At 44.8% G+C, this 19,126-nt stretch overlaps 1 protein-coding gene across 6 annotated transcripts in view; it reads left to right on the top strand.

Moving 5' to 3' along the window:
- SLC43A3 (solute carrier family 43 member 3) overlaps nucleotides 1-19,126 on the top strand; it is a 757,299-nt gene that overhangs the window by 558,689 nt on the left and 179,484 nt on the right. For all 6 annotated transcript variants that reach the window (XM_077493191.1, XM_077493188.1, XM_077493193.1 and 3 more), the window contains one exon: nucleotides 5,747-5,902. In XM_077493191.1, the coding sequence (XP_077349317.1) occupies nucleotides 5,747-5,902 (156 nt within the window). The remainder of the gene's footprint in view (nucleotides 1-5,746; nucleotides 5,903-19,126) is intronic.

Here is a 19,126-nt window from a genome sequence, read left to right as displayed (position 1 = left end):
AGGATGACCGCACACTAACAGCACCTGACCGCATTAATGATCGGTTCATACAATTTTTCCAGGACCTGTACTCCTCTAGGGTTGACTTCTCGTCTTCTGAACTCTCCTAATTTCTTTAACCTATTTCTTTCCCAACATTAGCTGCAGTGTATAAGGAGAGGCTGGACATGGATATCACCCTGGAAGAGGTTCAACTGGCCATGGGACGGTTGAAGCATGTTAAGGCCCCCGGGGCTGATGGCTTGCCATCTGAGTTCTACAGCAATTTTATGTAACTTCTTGCTCTCAAATTGACTTCCCATCTTTCAGACTATGATTCCCTAGAGGCACTGCCTGAGTCTATGAACGAAGCCGTGATTTTGTTGGTTCCCAAACCTGGCAAGGACCCGCAGGATTGTTCGGCGTATAGACCGATATCCCTACTAAACGTGGATGCCAAGATTTTTGCGAAGGTCCTGGTTAACTGTTTGTCCCAGGTGATTGAGGATCTGGTTGATGTCGACCAGACTGGTATTATACAGGGGAAGGGAATCAATATAAATATAAGGTGACTCCATTTAAACCTATCTGTCCCCCACAACAAGCAAGGTTCTAGAGTTATTGCTTCTCTAGACGCTGAAAAGGCTTTCGATTTACGTAGAATGGTCGTACCTCTGGGAAGTCCTTCAGCGATTGGGGTTTGGCCCCAAATTCATATATGGGATTAAATTACTATATAGGGCCCCTAGAGTGAGGGTCCATACAAATAACTGCCTGTCTGCCCCTTTTAGTCTCTTTCGCGGTACACAAGAGGGTTGTCCACTCTCCCGCAGTCTGTTTGCCCTGGCACTGGAGCCCCTGGCCATTTTGATCAGGTCTGCTTGAGATGTCATGGGTCTTTGGCTGGGAAAGTTGGAAGAGCGACTGTCCTTGTATGCGGATGACGCATTGCTGTATCTTAATGGCGCTGGCCCCACGTTGTTAGCCGCCCTACGTATTTTTGATAACTTTGGTACTTTTATGGGTATTAAAATAGACTGGTCCAAGTCAGTTCTATTCCCCATAGATGCAGATGCTGTTAAGATGGCTGCCTCCTTCCCTCCTACTAAATACTAACTATATGGAGAAGAACCTTCTCTCTCCTTTGACAACCCTGAAAGCCAAATGCGATCTCCTGGGCTCACCTCCCCCTTAATCTACTGGGATGGATTAATCTCCTTAAAACGGTGTTGCTACCCTAATTTAACTACTTCTTCCGAAACTGTCCGATATGGATCCAGGTTTCATTGTTTAGAGAAATCGAATAATGTGTGGGGTCCTTTCTCTGGCATGGCATAATTTCTTGACTGGCACAGGTCAACATTGTAAACCGCACTGCATTGCTGTGTGATAACTAATGTGCACCAGAAATATCTAGGCTTATCACCGCCCCAAAAAATAATGGGAATAGTAAAACATCTGCTTATCCACCTACAGTCAAAGGCTGATCACAAGGGTACAGTCAGCAGCAGTTATTGAAAAAGGCTCAGACTGTCAAGTTGTGTTTTGGTAAAAACTAGGGATGAGACTGATGTTCAGGTCTGATATGGATTTTAAGGGGAACCCTGCGCCAAAATTTGAAAAGAAAAACGGCATGGGGATCTCCTCCAAAATCCATACTAGACCCTTATCCGAGCACGCAACCTGGCAGGCCACAGGAAAGGGGGGTGAGAGTGCCCCCCCTCCTGAACCGCACCAGGCCAAATGCCCTCAACATGGGGAGAGTGCTTTGAGGTCCCCCCAAAGCACCTTGTCCCAATGTTGATGAGGATAAGGGCTTCATCCCCACAACCCCCCCCCATTCACGAAAAAAAGTGTAAAAAAAGTAAAAATGACAGACAGTTTTGGACAATTCCTTTATTTAAAAAAAAAGTGTCCCACGATCTCCATCCATCTTCAATCACGGCGCTGACGGTCCTAAAAACTCCCCCCAAAAAAATGGAAAAACTCCAACTCCATGGGGGGCATCCCTTGCAACTGCTGTCTTTTAGATTTGATAGTTGTTATATAGTCAAGGGGGGGGCAACCAGTGACATAAATGGGTGACCTTGCCCCCTCTGCGGGTGGTCCCGCCCTTGGTTATACAAGAGCTGCATTTAAGGACCCCAAAGCATCCTCTCCATGTTGAGGGCATGCGACCTGGTATGGTTCACGAGGGGGGTGTTCTCTCGCCCACCCTTTTCCTGTGGCCTGCCAGGTTGCGTACTCGCATAAAGGTCTAGTATGGTTTTTTTTTTATTTTTTTTTATTTTTTTGGTGCAGGGTTCCCCTTAATATCCATACCAGACCCAAAGAGCCTGGTAATGGACTGGGGGGGGGACCCATGCCATTTAAAAAAAAAATGTTTATGTATATTGCCGGGATCCGCCAATACATTACAGCTGCAAGCAGTTTTAAATGACATTTTGTCCTTTAGACATTTCATTTTGATGAGACTGTTATGAACATGGGAAAGATGGGCTACTTTACAGACAGATTAAGGGGATCCCCCAGGCATGATATTTAAAGGAATATTTCATTTTTATTGTTTCACTTTAAGCATTATTAACCACTTGGGTACTGCGCTATTGCAAAATGACGGCAATAGCGCGGACCCACATTTTCGGGACTACGTCTATTGACGTAGTCCCGGTTACGAGCGGCCTGCGCGCCCCCTGAGGGGCGCGCGCGGCGCGCTCTGTGATCGGCGAGTCCGTGAGACTCGCCTGATCACCGATCCGTGTAAGGGGTCGATCCCGACCCCTTATCACGTGATCAGCTGTCAGCCAATGACAGCTGATCATGTGATAAAACGGAGCCGGTAATCGACTAGTATTCCTCCTCGCGCTGACAGCGCGAGGAGAAAAAAAAAAAGCCGATCGCCGGCGGCCGTGTTCGGGACATCAGTCCCGATCACGGCCAGCAATTTAAACGGACACCTGCCCCCTGCCAGTGCCCACCTGCCACCCGCAGTGCCATCCTGAAATAAAGTAAGTGCCCCCCTGTCAGTGCCACCCAGCAGTGCCCATAGTGCCCACAGTGCCACCCAGCAGTGCCCACAGTGCCACCCAGCAGTGCCCACAGTGCCACCCACAGTGCCACCCAGCAGTGCCACCCACAGTGCCACCCAAAATCTGCCTCAAAGGTGCTGCACCCCAGTGCCGCCCATCAGTGCCCAGCAGTGCCGCCCATCAGTGCCCAGCAGTGCCGCCCATCAGTGCCCAGCAGTGCCACCTATCAGAGCCACCTATCAGTGCCACCTATCAGTGCCCATCAGTCCCATCTATCTGTGGTACCTATCAGTGCCCATCCGTGCCACCCATCCGTGCCACTTATCCGTGCCACCCATCCGTGCCATCTTATCTGTGCCCATCTTTGCCCATCAGTGCCGCCTTATCTGTGCCCATCGGTGCCGCCTTATCTGTGCCTATTAGTGCCGCCTTAACTATGCCTATCAGTGCCCACCAGTGCAGCCTATCAGTGCCCACCAATGCAGCCCATCAGTGCCCACCAATGCAGCCCATCAGTGCCCACCAATGCAGCCTATCAGTGCCGCCTAATCAGCGCACTTCAATGAAGGAGAAAAATGACCCGTTTGCAAAATTTTATAACAAACTATTAAAACATGATTTTTTTATTTTTTTTTTTGCATCTTTTTTTGTTTGTTTAGCAAAAAATAAAACTCCGAGCTGTAACTAAATACCACCAAAAGAAAGCTCTATTTGTGGGAAAAAAATGATAAAAATTTCATTTGGGTACAGTGTTGTATGCCCGCGCAATTGTCATTCAAAGTGCATCAGCGCTGAAAGCTGAAAATTGGTCTGGGACTGAGGGGGGTTTAAGTGCCCAGTAAGCAAGTGGTTAAGCATCTGTAAAAGCTGAAGATTTTAAAACTTGTTTTGCATTTATACATGTCTGCTGGGGCAGGACCCCGGTCCCCAATAACTTTTTATAGCAATAACTTCCATATAAGCTTTTAAAATCAGCACTTTTGATTTTTCATGCTTGTGATTGTAGACTTTTTTGCCTGTTCGCATGTTCTGCTGTGAAACAAACCAGGCGGGGTTCAGCTCATCCCTAGTGATAACACATTCTGTGGCTGTGTGCCAGTGCTGCCATTATCAGGCCAAGGAGGACGAGAAGACTGGTGACAAATGCCACTCATAAAGCTACAGTAGCTGGAAAAAAAAAACTTTTTTAAAACTGAAGTTAATCAGATTGTAAAGTGCTGCTGCATGTAAGCAAAGCTACTTCTAAAAAATAGAAAACAGTAATTGCTCTGCCAGAGTATGCTGTTGCTGAGGAAGTTAATAAAAATCGTGCTGTTCTATAACACCACATACAGCTTTAGGGCATCCCCCAAGCCTGTAATTTAAAGTATTAGTGTATTTTCAATGTCAATCTCAAAGCCGCATGAAAAAACCTCTTCCTGATTTGTGGGTTTTTTTAAAACTGTTTTAGCATTGATAAATGTTTCCCACAATAGCATCTAGGCAGGTGCAGTCTGTGTTATCCACAGCAGAGGGTACTCGACCGCAGCAGTAATTTTGATGGGGAAGAAGTTGAGAAGAGCTTGGTTCCTCTATGATTTCCTTGGTCACAAGGGGGCCGCTATCCGATTGGATGTGGACATCCTATGTGACATCTTGGGTCAGACAGTCTATTTAAGACTTCAGCTCCTGGGCTTGGTGCCCTTTTTGTGTAGAGCTAGCATAGGGAAAAGACAGAGGCAGTGATTATAGACAGGGAAAGGTTCCAGGGGAGTAGCCACAGTGCAGAGACTATGTCCGCCTCTTCCAGGACACTTCCCCTGTTGGGTGTGCACTGGCAAGTCCACATTCTGCTCTTCGATACAGATGCTGTAAGCATCTTCCATACTTCAAGTTTCTGTTCCATCACCGTCACAGCTGTAAGTGGTGTACTTCCTCCCTGGGTTTGTACTTGCTGAACTTTTCTACAATATATTGCTGTTGCCAAACTTGGACTGTGTGTTTTCACTGCCCACTGCACAACACTGCACTCAGCCCACAAGCTTGTCTATTAGTCCCTACAAATGTCCCTTATGGAATTGTATTTGCTGAACTTTAAGCAGGATTCGCCATACTGCTGGGCAGTAGTGGTGGGCACCAGGGCTGGACTGGGACAAAAATTTGGCCCTGGACTTCATCCAGACCAGCCCACTTTAATTTTGCAAACAAGCACAAAAACAGTATATTAAACAATACATAATTGTGAAAAAAAACATAAGTAGCATAACATAAGGAGTCCTCACTAACCTCTTTTATTATTTCACTTATTCTCCTCTGTATTTTTATCATCTTTCTCACATCACTGCGTGAAGTTGAGGGCAAGTTGTGCAGCCATTGCTTTGTCACTGAAACCGGCCCACTGAGCCATCAGCCCACCGGGAAACTCCCTGTAGTCCCAATGGCCAGTACATGCCTGGTGGGCACTAGCTGAGCAGTCTTACCAAGTCAACATGCAGAAGATTCAGGGCAAGCCAAGGACTGCAAAATACATACAAGCATCATGGCACCCAACCATTGGTCAGACTTCGTAGCAGGGTCATAAGCAGGCTGGAGACAGCAGTAAAAAAAATAAACAGATTTGTGAGATATTTATAGGCTGAAGAAGATCAAAATAACTTTTGCTTTGCATTCAATAGAGAGGGGCACTAAATGCTAAATAGACCGTGAGATGCTAGGTTTACTTTTTACCTTGTTTTTATTGTTCTGTTTTGTTTTTATAGATGAGCAGCAAGAAATTTCATTTCGGAGCTGTGCCTTCTCATCTCTTTTTGGCTGGCATTTAGTTTGGCTTTCTCTAATGCAACTCAGGCACTACATGTTCATTGGAACTCTAAACCCCACCATCACCCACCTGAGTGGAGGAGACCTGCACATAGGTTTGTACTTTGTATCAATGTACTATATATAGGAAAAAATAATCCATACTGTTTAATTTCTGTGGATCATGGATTCCTCCCAGATGTTTTATGCGGACATTTACATAAATATAGTTGTAAAGTGTAACTCCACTTGTAACAGTTTTAGTGGACTTTAATCCCCTTTTCCGATGACCCCTGAAAAGCCATACACTTTACGTTAGGTTGTTTTCATCATCATATTTTTATTTTTATATTTTTTTTTATTATCCACTTCAGCCCCGGACCAATTGTCAGCCTAAGGACCCAGAGGTCTTTTTACAATTTCGCACTGCACTGCTTTAACTGGTAATTGCATGGTCATGCAATGTTGTACCCAAATGAAATTTGCGTCCTTTTCTTCCCACAAATAGAGCTTTCTTTTGATGGTATTTGATTGCCTCTGCGATATTAATTTTTTTACGATATAAAAGGAAAAGACTGAATTAAAAAAAAAAAAAAAAAGATATTTTCTACTTTTCGTTATAAGAAAAATCGAATGAACTAAATTTTAGTCATACATTTAGGCCAAAATTTATTCAGCCACATGTCTTTAGTAAAAAAAATGTCAATAAGCGTATATTTATTGGTTTGCGCAAAAGTTATAGCGTCTACAATCTAGAGTAAATTTTCTGGAATTTACACAGCTTTTAATTTATGACTGCCTATCTCATTTCTTGAGGTGCTAAAATGGCAGGGCAGTACAAACCCCCCCAAATGACCCCATTTTGGAAAGTAGACACCCCAAGGAAATTGCTGAGGGGCATGTTGAGCCCATTGAATATTTTTTTTTGTCCCAAGTGATTGAAAAATGACACAAAAAAAAAAGTTTACAAAAAGTTGTCACTAAATGATATATTGCTCACACATGCCATAATTATATGTGGAATTGCACCACAAAATATATTCTGCTGCTTCTCCTGAGTACGGGGATACCACATATGTGGGACTTTTTGGGAGTCTAGCCACGTACGGCACCCCGAAAACCAATCACTGCCTTCAGGATTTCTAAGGGTGCAAATTTTTGATTTCACTCCTCACTACCACCACTATCACAGTTTCGAAGGCCATAAAATGCCAAAATAGCACAAAACCCCCCCAAATGACCCCATTTTGGAAAGTAGACACCCCAAGCTATTTACTGAGAGGCATGTTGAGTCCATGAAATATTTTATATTTTGCCACAAGTTGCAGGAATATTACAATTTTAATTTTTTTTGCACAAAGTTGTCACTAAATTATATATTGCTCACACATGCTATGGGCATAAGTGAAATTACACCCCAGATACGGGACCCCGAAAAAAGGATTTAAATATAAAACGCTAACAAAAAAAACTGTTAGTGATCGCAGGGATCAGGCCTGACTCTGCAAACGCTGCAGTTATGTGTTTAGTGTTTTGTAAGTGACAGTGATCGATCGATACTGCACTTGGGTGGGCTGGACAGAGGGGCAAAACGCAGGTGCTAGCAGATATCTGCGCTGATCCAAAACAATGCATTTTTTTGGAACCCTAAACTGCTGGGGACGCTAGTATAGATCTGATCAGATCAGATATTGATCTGTTCAGATACTATACCACTACGGGAGGTGTATGCTTTGCGCGTGGGTGTTAGCGGCACTGGCACTGCCTTGGGCGACGCAGACCCTGACCCTAAAACTTAATTAATATCACCCGCCGGGTGATCAGGGGGTTAAACCTTTATTGGGTAATAAATGGTGGGTGCCCTGATGCTATAAAAAGCAAACTAACTAACCAGAGTCACCCATAACACTTATACGGTGATCACTGGTGAAAGGGTTAACTAGGGGCAATCAGGGGGTTAAAATCTTTATTAGGTAGTATATGGGGGTCCCTGACGCTATATAAAAACGGGGAACCTAAAAAAAATAACTAGCTACCTAGCGGCACCAGTGACACTAATGCAGCAATCAGAAAAATGATCGCTTAGTGACACTGGCAAAAGGGGGTGAAAGGGTTAACTAGGGGCAATCGGGGTTAAAACCGTTCTTGGGTAGTATATGGGGGTACCTAGTGCTATAAAAACCTGGCGGTGAACCTAAAAAAATAACTAGCTACCTAGCGGCACCAGTGACACTAATGCAGCGATCAGAAAAACGATTGCTTAGTGACACTGGCAAAAAGGGGTCAAAGAGTTAACTAGGGGCAATCAGGGGGTTAAAACCATTATTGGGTAGTATATGGGGGTACCTAGCACTATAAAAACCTGGCGGTGAACCTAAAAAAAACTAGCTACCTAGCGGCACTAGTGACACTAATGCAGCGATCAGAAAAACGATTGCTTAGTGACACTGGCAAAAGGGGGTGAAAGGGTTAACTCTAGGGGCAATCAGGGGGTTAAACCTTTATTGGGGGGGTAGGGTCTACCCTGGACCTAACACTAACTGCCCTGACAGTTTTTACTGTCACAACTGACACTAAATGCAGTGATCAGTAAATAAATGATCACTGCAATCAGTGACACTGTGACTGGGAGGGGGGGGGGGGGGCGGGGGCGATCGGGGGGGTGATCGGGGGGGATTTGTGTGCCTATGTGTACCTATGTGTCAGTGTAGTGTTGGTGCACACTTACTATGTGTTCTCCTCGCAGTCCGGTCAAAAAGACCGCCCCGAGGAGAATGACATCACTTCCTCCCTGCCTGTGTTTACACTACACAGGCGGGGGAAGCTTCTCATTCGCCAGGAGCAATCGAGAGGGGATGGCCAGAAACCAATGGCCATCCCCTCATCCCGGATCGCTCCTGAAGCAAAACGGACCGCCGCAGCCAGCGGGAGGGGGTCCGATCAGACCCCCCACCCGCTGGAAGGCAAGCACGTACATGTACGTGCTTGTGCCTGTCGGTGCCATTCTGCCGACATACATTGCCATGCGGCGGTCCTTAAGTGGTTATAAATATATATATTTTTTATATATATAAATTGTATTATTTAATTTCTTAATAAACAGACAAAACAAAACACAACAAGACCTCATACACATTGGACCTATATATTAATGCAATTTCAAGATCCAGTCACTCTGCATAGCAACTATCAATTCTAAATAAAGATTCAAAATAGAAAATAGAAATGATATAACGAATAAGAAAAGGGTATTTAGTCTAGATATAAATCTAAGCCACCCCATTCATCAACTTAGGTGTCAATCTATGCCCAGTGTATTGGGCGGGAGAGAAAAAAAATACATCTATCCCCAGTGGCCACGAGCATCCCTAGTTTAGGACCACCTATATCTCAGTTTATTGCCCCCATGGACATTAGATGCCTTATATGTTTTATCCAGCCACTTTGCTTAGACTTTATCATACTTACTCGGACAACCCCTATTGATATAAGTGTATATGTGTATTTATTTATATGTTCAATTTTGTTTCTAGAATGCTGTTTTTCCCTTATCACCACTTTGGGGTGTAAGGATAGGGGCAATTATTTACCCACAGTTTTTCAGTATGCTTTAAAAAATTTTGCTGTCAGAGTGTTATTCTCCCATTGGGGAGAGTAAAGGTAGAGACACATACTGTATCAATATGGAGAAAGGTTGTTGATTACATTTGTATAGATGAAGTATGTTAGATGGGGTTTGAGTAATGTGGCATCAACACTCAGAGAGGATGCTGTTTGCAGAGCAGGAAGTGCAAGTGATTAATGGCTTAGCTGTCAGATCTATATTGCTGGGCTAATCAATCTGTGGGTAATGTTTTTTTTTTATTTTTTTAATGTGACCTTTTAATAAAGAAGTTGTTTTATGCTATGAGCTTTTTATGTTTTGAAGTGCTTTAAATGGGACATTATTTTCACGAGTGCATAGCACCCTTCTCTAGTTGGGCTGTTATTGAATTTTCCAACTTTTGTACAAAAGTAACAGTAAAAACATAAGTACAATACAGCCTAGATATGCCTCCTGTGTCCCAACAGAGAACATTAATAGCACAGGGAATGACGGTGTACATGAGGCCTCATTACACATAGCAGTGAAAAACTTAAAGAAACAGCATCATATCATAATACCACAGATTACTGAAAGAAAATAAGCCTACTGAGCATGAGTGTGGTGTGTACCAAGCTAAGAAGTGATTACTCTCTAACCATCATATCATAATACCATAAGTGGCAAATTTACCTATTCTAAGTGTCTGAGTCTAATGTTGTCAGGGATAGAGGGCTGGACTCCCACTTGTGCCATAACTTTTCGAAGAGACGGGGCTTTTTCCGCAGTTCAAACTTGAGTTTGTATAAAGGTAGACTGTTTATCAACTGGAGCCAAGTGGTTTAAGTAGGGCAAGTCGTTCCTTTCCATGCCAGTATAGTCTTCTTAGCAAAGAATAATAATATGTGTAGTAGACGTTTAACATGCGTAGAAACAGTCAGTTCACCAAAAATGCCTAGCAAACAGTTTTTGGGATGTAAAATATTATGTAGGCCTAAAACCGTAGACAAAAATGTACCTATTGCAGACCAAAATGCATGAACTATAGGACAGGAACAAAAACAATGTACAAGGTCAGCTTCACTTCCAATCTCAAATGCGCTCAGATGCGGGATGTAAGCCCATCTTATACATCCAAACGGGAGTGAGGTGACTCTGGTGAAACACCATTATTTGAATAATTCTGTCTCTGGGGGATATCACAGAGCTTATATATGTCATCAAATTCAGTCCAGTCATCATCAGTAAGCTGTATATTCAGGTTAGACCAACGGGTCTGGAAAGCAGCGAATCTATGATTGGAGTCAGCCAGTCAGTGAAATAATATAAAGAAATGTATTTAGACTTGTCTGGCTGTCTCAATACTTTCTCCAGTGCCAGCATGACGGATTTGTAGATACAAAACAAAAAAAGGAGGGGGGAAGTTAAAGTCAGCTCTCAGCTGTGCAAATGACTTAAGGCCCTGCTCAGTGTATATATGATTAACTAGTTCAATACCAGGTACTTATACACCTTTCTGCCCTAGTCAATTTTCAGCTTTCAGTGATGTTGCAATTTGAACGACAATTGCGCGGTCATGCTACACTGTACCCAAACAATTTTTTTTATCATTTTGTTCCCACAAATAGAGGTTTCTTTTGGTGGTATTTGATCACCTCTGCATTTTTTTTTGCGCAATGAATAAAAAAAGACAGAAAATTTAGAAAAAAAAATAAGTTTTTCTTTGTTTCTGTTAAAAAAAAAATTGTAAATAAGTAAGTTTTCTCCTTCAATGATGGGCACTGATATGGCTGCACTGACAGGTACTAATAGGGCAGCACCGATGGGCACTTTTGAGGTAGCATCAATGAGGTTGCACTGATGAGGTGGCACTGATGGGCACTGATAGGCAGCACTGGGCATTGATAGGTGGCACTGGTATGCGTCACTGATGGGCACTCATAGGCAGCACGGGTGGGTACTTATGGGTGGCACTGATGGGTGGCACAGATGGGCACTGATGGTCACTGTTAGATGGGTACTGATGGCCATGAATGGGTACTGAGAGGTGGCACTGCTGGACACTGATGTGTGGCACTGATGACACTGATGGGTGGCATTGCTGGGCATCACTTGTCTGATCTGCTGCATAATGTTGCCAGTCAGTACCCATTTGTGGGCACTGATTGGCATATATTTGGCATATTTTTCTATATGTGGATGGCCATGGGGTATGTACCTGGCCATCCACATGTTGGAGGCTTTCCTGGTGGTACTGGTGGCTTCCCTGGTGGTCCAGTGTGGGCATCCAAGTGGGGGCTGCACTGATAAACATTCAGCTCAGACCCCCCCCCCCCGTCAAGAGTAGTGATGGCCGAACGGTTCGCCCGGCGGTCGTTTTGCGGCAAATTTCGGCTGTTCGCAATTCGCCCGATCGGCGGACTATTGGCGCCGTTCGCCCGGCGGACTTCCGTATTTACTGTGTAAAAGAACTTTGACCTATGATGACACATCCATCTTGGGAGTACAGGACAGCCAATTGAGACATTACAGCACATGGACACTTGGACATTCTCCCTAACTTATAAATACACCCGATCCGGCGGCCATTTTACATTCTTTCTTCTGTCACTATAGGGAGAGGTTACTGTGTGGAGCAGGGAGAGATTGCAGTGACCCAAATCGCTAGCTATTTGGTATACAAAAGTTCTTTTCAGGACTGGTATAGGTGTTAGGTGTATATAGGTTTGCTGTGCTACTGATTGTTGCAGCAGCCTGAGCGTCTTTTGTCAGTTTAGAGAAAGGGACAGGACGATGTGTGGTGCTGTAGGGACAGTCAGTTTAGTCATTAGCTGTTACTATCAGGTCCACAAAAGTGCTATTCCAGTTTTTGTTCCAGTAGCCTCTGTTTTGTCAGTTTATATAGGGACAGGCAGGAAGCAGTGTGTGAGGCAGTGAGGGTCAGTTTAATCAGTAGCTGTTACTATTAGTTCCACAAAGGTTCTTTTCAGGGCTGGTATGGTAATAGGCTTGTACACGTATAATATTCTTTCTTCCAAATATAAAAAGAATATTATACTTGACTGCTGCCTTCTGCTGCAGTCTGCTAATCATTCACAACCTACTTGTTCCACAAAGGTCCTTTATAAGGACTGGTAATAACCTGGTGTAGGGTGCTATAGTACATAGGGTTGAGTGAGGTACAGTCTGCCATTCTATAAGGACTGGTATAGGTCCACAATACATAGGGTTGAGGTGCACTACTGCTGACCGCTGCCCTATATTGCAGCAGTCCTTCATCGGTATAGGGACTGACGTACAGTCTGCTAATCAGTCACAACCTACTTATTCCACAAAGGTCCTTATAAGGACTGGTAAGGTATAGGGTACTACAGTACATAGGGTTGAGTATGCATATGCATATTATGAGGGGCTCCCACCATCCCTGTGCTATGCTCATTATGAGGGGCTCCCACCATCCCTGTGCTGTGCTGACTTCCTCCTGGGGCTCCCACCATCCCTGTGCTATGCTGACATCCTCCTGGGGCTGGTTATTATGAGGGGCTCCCACCATCCCTGTGCTATGCTCATTATGAGGGGCTCCCACCATCCCTGTGCTGTGCTGACTTCTTCCTGGGGCTGCTTATTATGAGGGGCTCCCACCATCCCTGTGCTATGCTGACATCCTCCTGGGGCTGGTTATTATGAGGGGCTCCCACCATCCCTGTGTTATGCTCATTATGAGGGGCTCCCACCATCCCTGTGCTATGCTCATTATGAGGGGCTCCCACCACCCCTGTGCTATGCTCATTATGAGAGGCTCCCACCATCCCTGTGCTATGCTGACTTCCTCCTGGGGCTGCTTACGGTGCAAATGTCAGTGCTTTATGTCACGCTGCTGATGTCAGTGCTCTCTATCACGGTGCTGCTGTCAGTGCTGTATTTCACGGTGCTGGCGTTAGTGCTTTATGTCACGCTGCTGATGTCAGTGCTCTCTATCACGGTGCTGCTGTCAGTGCTGTATATCACGGTGCTGGTGTTAGTGCTTTATGTCACGCTGCTGATGTCAGTGCTCTCTATCACGGTGCTGCTGTCAGTGCTGTATATCACGGTGCTGGTGTTAGTGCTTTATGTCACGCTGCTGATGTCAGTGCTCTCTATCACGGTGCTGTTGTCAGATGACTCTATCACGGTGCAGGTGTCATTGCTGTATGTCACGCTGCTGGTGATAATCTCCTGCACCCTCTTCTTTGCCTACCCTGGTCCCTGACCTTCCCTCTCCTCCATTGCCTTCATGCGCTCCACAGTCCTGAATTGACACAACAATCTCCCATATAAAAAAAGAATGCTTGTAGTTGTCGACATGGGTGTCCGCAGATAGAGGCAAGGGGGGTCAAGTGCCCCCCCTGGAATCGGCAAGGTGTCTGCACACAGACACTGGTGTCCATGAGCAGTCTTTGCAGGCATGGCAGGGAGGAGGGGGGGTGCCAGATTGTGAGCTTCACTATGCTCATAACACTCAGGAGAAGTTCTTGAGCAACTTGCCCAACTGCCACACTACCCCATGTTCTGAACTCTGATACAGCCGCACACTGAACTGAGGCTGTGCTTGCCTCCTTCACTGTAGCAGCCGTACCTGACAGGAGGAAGACGATTCTCCCAGGTTTGTCTGCTGTCCAAATCAGAGTGATCACAGTCAGAGCAGCAGTGAGGGTGGGCGGAGCAGGAAGATAAAGTTCACTCAGCAGCCACTGTCCAGCCCAACAGTCACCAGAGCTCACCCCACACCAGCTAAGAAGTTCCTGAAGCCATGGAAGCTGCCATTAAGGTGAAGTGCTAAATGATATTTGTAGAACAAGCTGTGTCAGCTTGTTCTGTGTCCTGGTCTGTCTGTAATCACCAGTGCTTGCAGATTACTATTTAATTATAAGTATCCAGCAACTCTGATAGGACCCCAGACCAGGACTACTTCCCAGGTTCATTACAAATCTGTAATGGACATGTTTAAGGCTACATGTTTTGATTGCAAAGGAGGTGAGCGTCTGCAAGAATTAATTTCTGACCAAGCATGTGATCACTTACATATTCTTTAACCACCTTAATACAGTGCACTTAAACCCCCTTCCTGACCAGACCAATTTTCAGCACTCTCACAGTTTGAATGACAATTACTCAGTCATCCAACACTGTACCCATATGAAACTTGCGTCCTTTTTTCCACACAAATAGAGCTTTCTTTTAGTGGTATTTAATCACTAGTGTTTTTTTTTTTTGTGCTATAAATAAAATAAAACGTAAATTTTGTGAAAAAAATGCCTTTTTCTTTGTTTCTGTCATAAATGTTTGCTAATTAGTCATTTTTATTCATAAATTCATAAAAATAACCCACATTAGTTTATATTATTTGGTCTTTGTGAAAGTTATAGCGTCTACAAACTATGGTGCCAATCGCTGAAAATTGATCACATCTGATCAGGCCTTCAGTACATACAGCAAATACGGCCAGTCAGCCGGCAGTCAGCAACTAGTTAAGGTCAGTTACAAATGTCTAAAAATCTCTCACTCAGTATAAATCTTTTTGGGCATTCTGTATGTAGCTGTTAATATTTTAGAAGAAATTTGTATTTTAGGCTAACTAAAGACGCCCAACATTAAGCGCAATTTGGCGTCTTCGCTCTGTTTACAAAAAAAAACTTGTCCCGGCACTGGGAGCGCTGCAAGGAGACAGTAGCATTTGTATGGCCACAATAGGAGTTATACAGTATGGACAGAATATCATCTTTATGCTATTGTGCCCATATAACTGATATTGTGCCTATATAGATGCTGTTGCACCCATATAGAAGCACACCAGCTTCTATATGGGCACAAAAGCAGCTAGATGGGCACAACAGCATAAAGATGCTACTCTCCACTGTCTTAAGCCAATCCTGCACCATGCAGGTGTAGTTTTTATTTTTTTTTGTAATTGATTGCCTAATTGTATGTTTATTTATACCTTCAATGGCTGTGGTCGCCACAAACCACCAATAGGGAGGGTAGGTTGAAAGTAGAATTCCAGCTTGCGCAGCCTTAAAAACTGCCCCCCATCCACTTACCCCTAACACCTATGTGGACTAACCTATTTTCAGACTGTTCCAATCTGGTCATGTTATCTCACCTGTGTGATCCAGCAGCGAAATGCAGGGGAGAGGTGGGAGCAACAATAACAACTGTGACATGGAAATCTAGGGGTGACATCACCTCATCAGGCTTTATCAGCCATTGCCAAGCTCTTTCTCCCCTGCAGCCGCTGTTGACTGACACAGGTAAGATCACACGACCAAACCATAAAATGATCCCCCCCCCCTGAAAAAAGTTCTGCGGACACACATGGTTGTCGATCCCAGATTCACCTCATACATGTGTTCTGTCATTGGCCATGTGGTGGGACTATGTTTGCACAGCTAGTAATGATTTTGTGGCTGCAAATTTGACCTGTAGGTTTGCGAAGTTCGCCTCCCATTGAAGTCAATGGGGCTCGTCGCAAACGTTCTGGTTCATGAACTATCGGCCGCGTTCGCGAAACGTCCCGTCGGAAGTTCGTCCATCACTAGTCAGGAGAACCGCTGATCGGCTCTCCTCTACTCGCGTCTGGCAGATGTGAGTGAGGAAAAGCCATTCAGCGGCTTTTCCTGTTTACATCGTGATCAGCCATGATTGGACATGGCTGATCACTTGGTAAAGAGCCTCCGCTTGGTGTAGCGGTGTGCCAGCACCACCGTTCGCCATGTTGCGGGCCCCCACAGGGGTGCGGCGGCTGTTATCCTGCTGGATGTCATATGACGCCCAGCAGGATAACTGAACCACCGACCAGCCATCATTATGCTATAGGCTGGGCAGGAAATGATTAAAGTATTTGACACCTTAAAGTGATTGTGCTCTCGAGGCTCCTCCCCACATCAGATAGCCCCCTAGGAGAAGCACCCCCTTGGGGGGTTACCTTGCGGGCACGCTCCCGAATCCAGCATTTGCATCCATAGACATAAATGCTGGACTCGGCCCCGCCACCCTGGCACTCGAGTCATTGGATTTGATTGACAGCAGCGGGAGCCAATGGCTGCGCTGCTATCAATCTATCCAATCAAGAGATGGGACCTCGTGGAAAGAGGGAGAGCATGTCTCCGCCAACAGAAATACGGGGCTCAGGTAAGTAGAACAGAGAGGCTGGGGGGGGGGTGATCACTGCCAGGTGTTTTTTTACCTTAATGGATAGGTTTACAACCCCTTTAAGAGTGTTCTTACTCTGAATGGTCTAAGGTTATCAGTGAGGTACAGTGGTTCAGGTTCAGTGTTGGGACCCTTACTTTTTAATATCTTTATAAATGATATAGGATCTGGGATTAAAAGTACAATTTTAGTCTTGGCAGATGACACCAAGCTATGCAGTGGAATAACATGCTTACAGGACGTCTCCAATTTACAAGCTGACCCCGATGTTTCACTGGGCAACTATGTGCAAATGAGGTTTAATGTTGATAAATGTAAAGTTATGCACTTGGGGGCTAAAAATATGCATGCATCATACACACTAGGGGGAGATTACAACTAGTGGAGAAGGATCTGGGGTTTTGGTCGATCATAAGCTTAATAAAAGCATGCAACCCCAGGCTGCTGTTTCCGAAGCAAGCAAAGTCCTTTCTTGTATTAAGAGAAGTATGGACTCCAGAGGGAGAGATATAATTTTGCCCATGTACAAATCATTAGTAAGACCTCATCTGGAATATGCAGTTCAGTTTTGGACATCAGTTCTCAAAAAGGATATCAGGGAACTGGATAAAGTGCAGAGAAGGGCAACCAAACTGATAAGAGGCATGGAGAAACTCAGCTATGAAGAAAGATTAGAGGAACTGAATTTAAGAGATTAAGGGGGATATGATCAACATATACAAATACATAAGGGGTCCATGTAGTGAACTTGGTTCTGAGTTATTCACTTTAAGTTCATCACAGAGGATGGGGGGGGGGGGGTCGTTATGTCTAGAGGAAAAGAGATTTCATCTCCAAATACACATAGGTTTTTCACAGTAATGCCGCGTACACACGAGCGGATTGTATGGCGTACTTAGTTCGTCATACAATCCGACGGACAGTCCGTCGTACTTTCCACTGAACGGACTTGACCACACACGGATGCACAAACAGTCCGTCGAAAGCTTGCGCGATGACGTGTACAGCACGTACGACGGGACTAGAAATAGGAAGTTCAAGACACAGCAAAGCACCCTTCCGCTGTGTAAATCCTTTCTGGGCATGCGCCATTCTTAGTCTGTCGAACTAGCATACTGACGACTGTATTGTCCGCTGAAACCAAAGTACGACGGACAGAATTTCGAAAAAAACTAAGTTCTTAGTACTCCGGACTGCACGCTGAAAAAGTCCGCTGAAGCCCACACACGAGCGGATTGTCCGCTGAAATGTGTTTTGACGGACTAAGTACGCCATACAATCCGCTCGTGTGTATGCGGCATAAGAGCTGTGAAAATGTGAACTAGAATCTCTCCAGAGGTGGTTCTGACCAGCTTCAGTAGATTGCTTTTAAAAAGGGCTGGACTCTTTCCTAGGTGTACATAATATAACTGGGTACTAATATTTATAGCTAGAGTTCATCCAGGGAATATCCAATTGCCTCTCGGGGGATCAGGAAGGAATTTTTTTGCCTGCTGTAGCAAATTGGATCATGCTTTGCTGGGGGTTTTCACATTCCTCTGGATCAACTGTGGGTATAGGGTTGTGTATATGGGATTGTATTATTTTTTTTGGTTGAACTAGATGGACTTGTATCTTTTTTCAACCTGACTAACTATGTAACAACCTCTAGAGATCCAACACTGCGGATCAGGAATCTTAAAGAGTTCATTCAGCGTAGTGTTATACCAAAGTGGCTTGTTAGGAGAGGCAGTCCACACACCTTTGGAAAAGTGGGTTACTATAGTAATGAAAAGAGATAGGGTAGTTTTCAGCATGGTCGTACCAGGACAGTGTCGCGCCATGTCTGGGATTCAATCCTGGGTCCTTGGGTTCATTGGATGGTTTCCTATTGCCTGAGCGACCAGTGAATTTCCTTGCTTTGTTCTGTTCCTTGAGTTTGGATGCTGGCTCCACTCTGTGACCAGCTGTAAGCAGTCATCTGATCTGCCTACTATAAATCATCACTTCCCCTTCCTGTCTTTGCCCTAGTAAAGGTCCTGTTTCCTGGTGTTGTTTAACATATTATAATTCTGCTGCTGACTTCTGCTTGTTCCCGACTATGCTTCTTGGACTATTCCTTTGTTCTTCGCTGATCACTGTTGTCGACTCTGCCTGTTGCTGACCTTGCCTCTAGGACTACACCTTTGGATAACTCTGATTGGGGTTCGCTGACTTCCCTCTCTACCAACTGTGAGTTGTTTGCTTAGTGTTCCTCGATTTAGTCTGTTTGCACTTCCCATTGTGGTCCCGTATTTCTGGCTGCAGTATCCACCTGATACTGGGATAGCAAGACTGGAGGTCAGGAAACTGGAGGGACAGTTATGCCGCGTACACACGATCGGACTATCCGGCGGACAAACCGCCAGACTTTGCATCTGAGGTCCGTCTGATTTTCCAAACGAGCGGACCTGCTCACACATGGAGAAAAGTCAGTTCATTCTTAACACAGCTCCTGGTAGACGTGACTAGCAAAGGAGATCAATGTTGCCGCCTCCATCGGCGAGATTGACACCTTGCTAGCCCTGTCACCTGGTATGGACTTAAAGGG

The sequence above is a fragment of the Lithobates pipiens genome, unplaced genomic scaffold, assembly GCF_037356315.1.
Source record: "Lithobates pipiens isolate NorthernLeopardFrog02 unplaced genomic scaffold, aLitPip1_a1.2 Scaffold_19, whole genome shotgun sequence".
NCBI classification, from domain to species: Eukaryota; Metazoa; Chordata; class Amphibia; order Anura; family Ranidae; genus Lithobates; species Lithobates pipiens.
The sequence above is the reverse complement of the archived record's forward strand: the minus strand, read 5'-3'. Positions and strand labels throughout refer to the sequence as shown.